The following is a 1,720-nucleotide window of genomic DNA, read 5'->3' on the forward strand; positions in this document are numbered from 1 at the left end:
CACATGGACTTATTAGAGAGCTATAGTCTCTGTATTTTTTAAAACCACCTGGAACTGTTTATGTAATCTCAAGATAGCAAAATTTCCTTCATACCATTTAAAAATTATATATTTGTTATTTATGAGTAATCATTTTAATTTCAAAGAAGTTGATTTGTTTTTAATCTTTGCCAAACAGTAACTTGAATTTTCCCTTTATTTGTAGTGTATAGATACATTTAGAAGGTGTTAGGCTATGATGATCTTAACCATTAAAAGTAGTTTTATTGTAAAATAAAATAATCACAGAGCTTATCTTATGAAGAGGAGGTAAGGATTTTATTCTTTTCCCCTCTCTGCATCCATTGTCTCCACTCCCACCACTACCCTCACCTGCCTTAGATACCCATTACCTCTATTTAAATCTTATCTGAAAGCATCAGTAAGGTGGTAAGACTCAAAGTGGGACCATTACCAAAAGTATTTGTGTTTCAAGAGGGAAATGGTTTCTAATCCATAAAATAAAATTTTAAAAGTGTAGGATTCAGAATAATGGGAAAATGGGACAGGTCTTAAGGTGAGGTAAATGGATTGGGGCTTTCCTACAAATACTAAAATTATATCATGTATATTGCCAACTCCCGAGCTGCACAGAAAATCAGCCTTGCTCACAACTTACCTATTCCACACACTGCTATTCTCCCAGAACTCATAAATCATGTAGCGAGATTCATTTGAAAGCTTCTGTATAGAAATACTGAAATAGAAAAGGAAAGGTATAATTAGCCATTGGAAATTAAAGAAGCAAACTAATTTTTATAATCATCTATATGGTATGAAACAATCATATCCATTCATATAGGAAATAATCTAAGATGCCCACATGAAAGTTAAGCAGGTTTGTCAAGAACTGATATGTTCAATATGTCTGGCATAAAACTTTTTTAGTTTTTTGGTTTGGTATCATGAAAACAGTCACAATGTATTATAGACATCACAAATATAACTTTTGTAAATTTTCATTCATTAATTCTAAAAGGTTTATCGAGCATCTGTTGTGCCAGAGTTCAGAAACTCTGGCTCTTTGTGGCTCTTTGGAACGGCGCTGCCAACCACCATAACTCTGTCAAATTCTTAGCCTTACCCCATCCCTGCAGTGACAGCTTTCGTTTGCTCTATGTCATTTGAGTCACTTGGGGCCACACTGCTGACTTCTAATTTGCCAGTGCCTAATGATTCTCTCTCTCTCTCTCTCTCTCTCTCTTTTTCACACACACATGCCTCTCAGCTTTGTCTCTGGATCAAAGTTTGAGAATTCACATTCTGGCCATAATTGCAGATTTTTGAAAAAATTGCTTTTCCAGTTTGGGGAAGATACAATTTGTTCCTTCCAGTGCTTAGCTGAAGGACCTTAGCCTGAGGGTGGCTAAAAAGCCTATATGTTATGTTTTGGAGAAGTGAAAAGAGGAGGCTGGCTGAAAAGACAGGTTGAGATGAAGACTGTGGATTTAATCCCGTAGCAACGAGGAGCCACTGAAGGATTTAAACCCAGGGAGAGTGACATGCTGGAGCTGTATTTTAAAACATCCTTCTGATGGCAGTACGAATATGGTATGGAGGGTAGTCATACAAAGCAGAAAGAAAAGCTGGAAAGATAGTGAAATAGCTTAGGTGAGAAATTATGAAGATCCAGATTAATGTTGAAACAAAGGAATGAAGAAGAGGGGACAGATCCATCACT

General features: G+C 36.3%; 1 protein-coding gene across 1 annotated transcript in view; it reads right to left on the reverse strand.

Moving 5' to 3' along the window:
- Nucleotides 1–654: 654 nt before the first annotated feature.
- Nucleotides 655–1,720, reverse strand: part of NECAB1 (N-terminal EF-hand calcium binding protein 1) — a 164,563-nt gene continuing 163,497 nt past the window's right edge. The window contains exon 11 of the mRNA XM_012643564.1: nucleotides 655–736. Within this exon, the coding sequence (XP_012499018.1) occupies nucleotides 655–736 (82 nt within the window). The remainder of the gene's footprint in view (nucleotides 737–1,720) is intronic.

The sequence above is a fragment of the Propithecus coquereli genome, unplaced genomic scaffold (assembly GCF_000956105.1).
Source record: "Propithecus coquereli isolate 6110/MARCELLA unplaced genomic scaffold, Pcoq_1.0 Scaffold2, whole genome shotgun sequence".
Taxonomy (NCBI): Eukaryota; Metazoa; Chordata; class Mammalia; order Primates; family Indriidae; genus Propithecus; species Propithecus coquereli.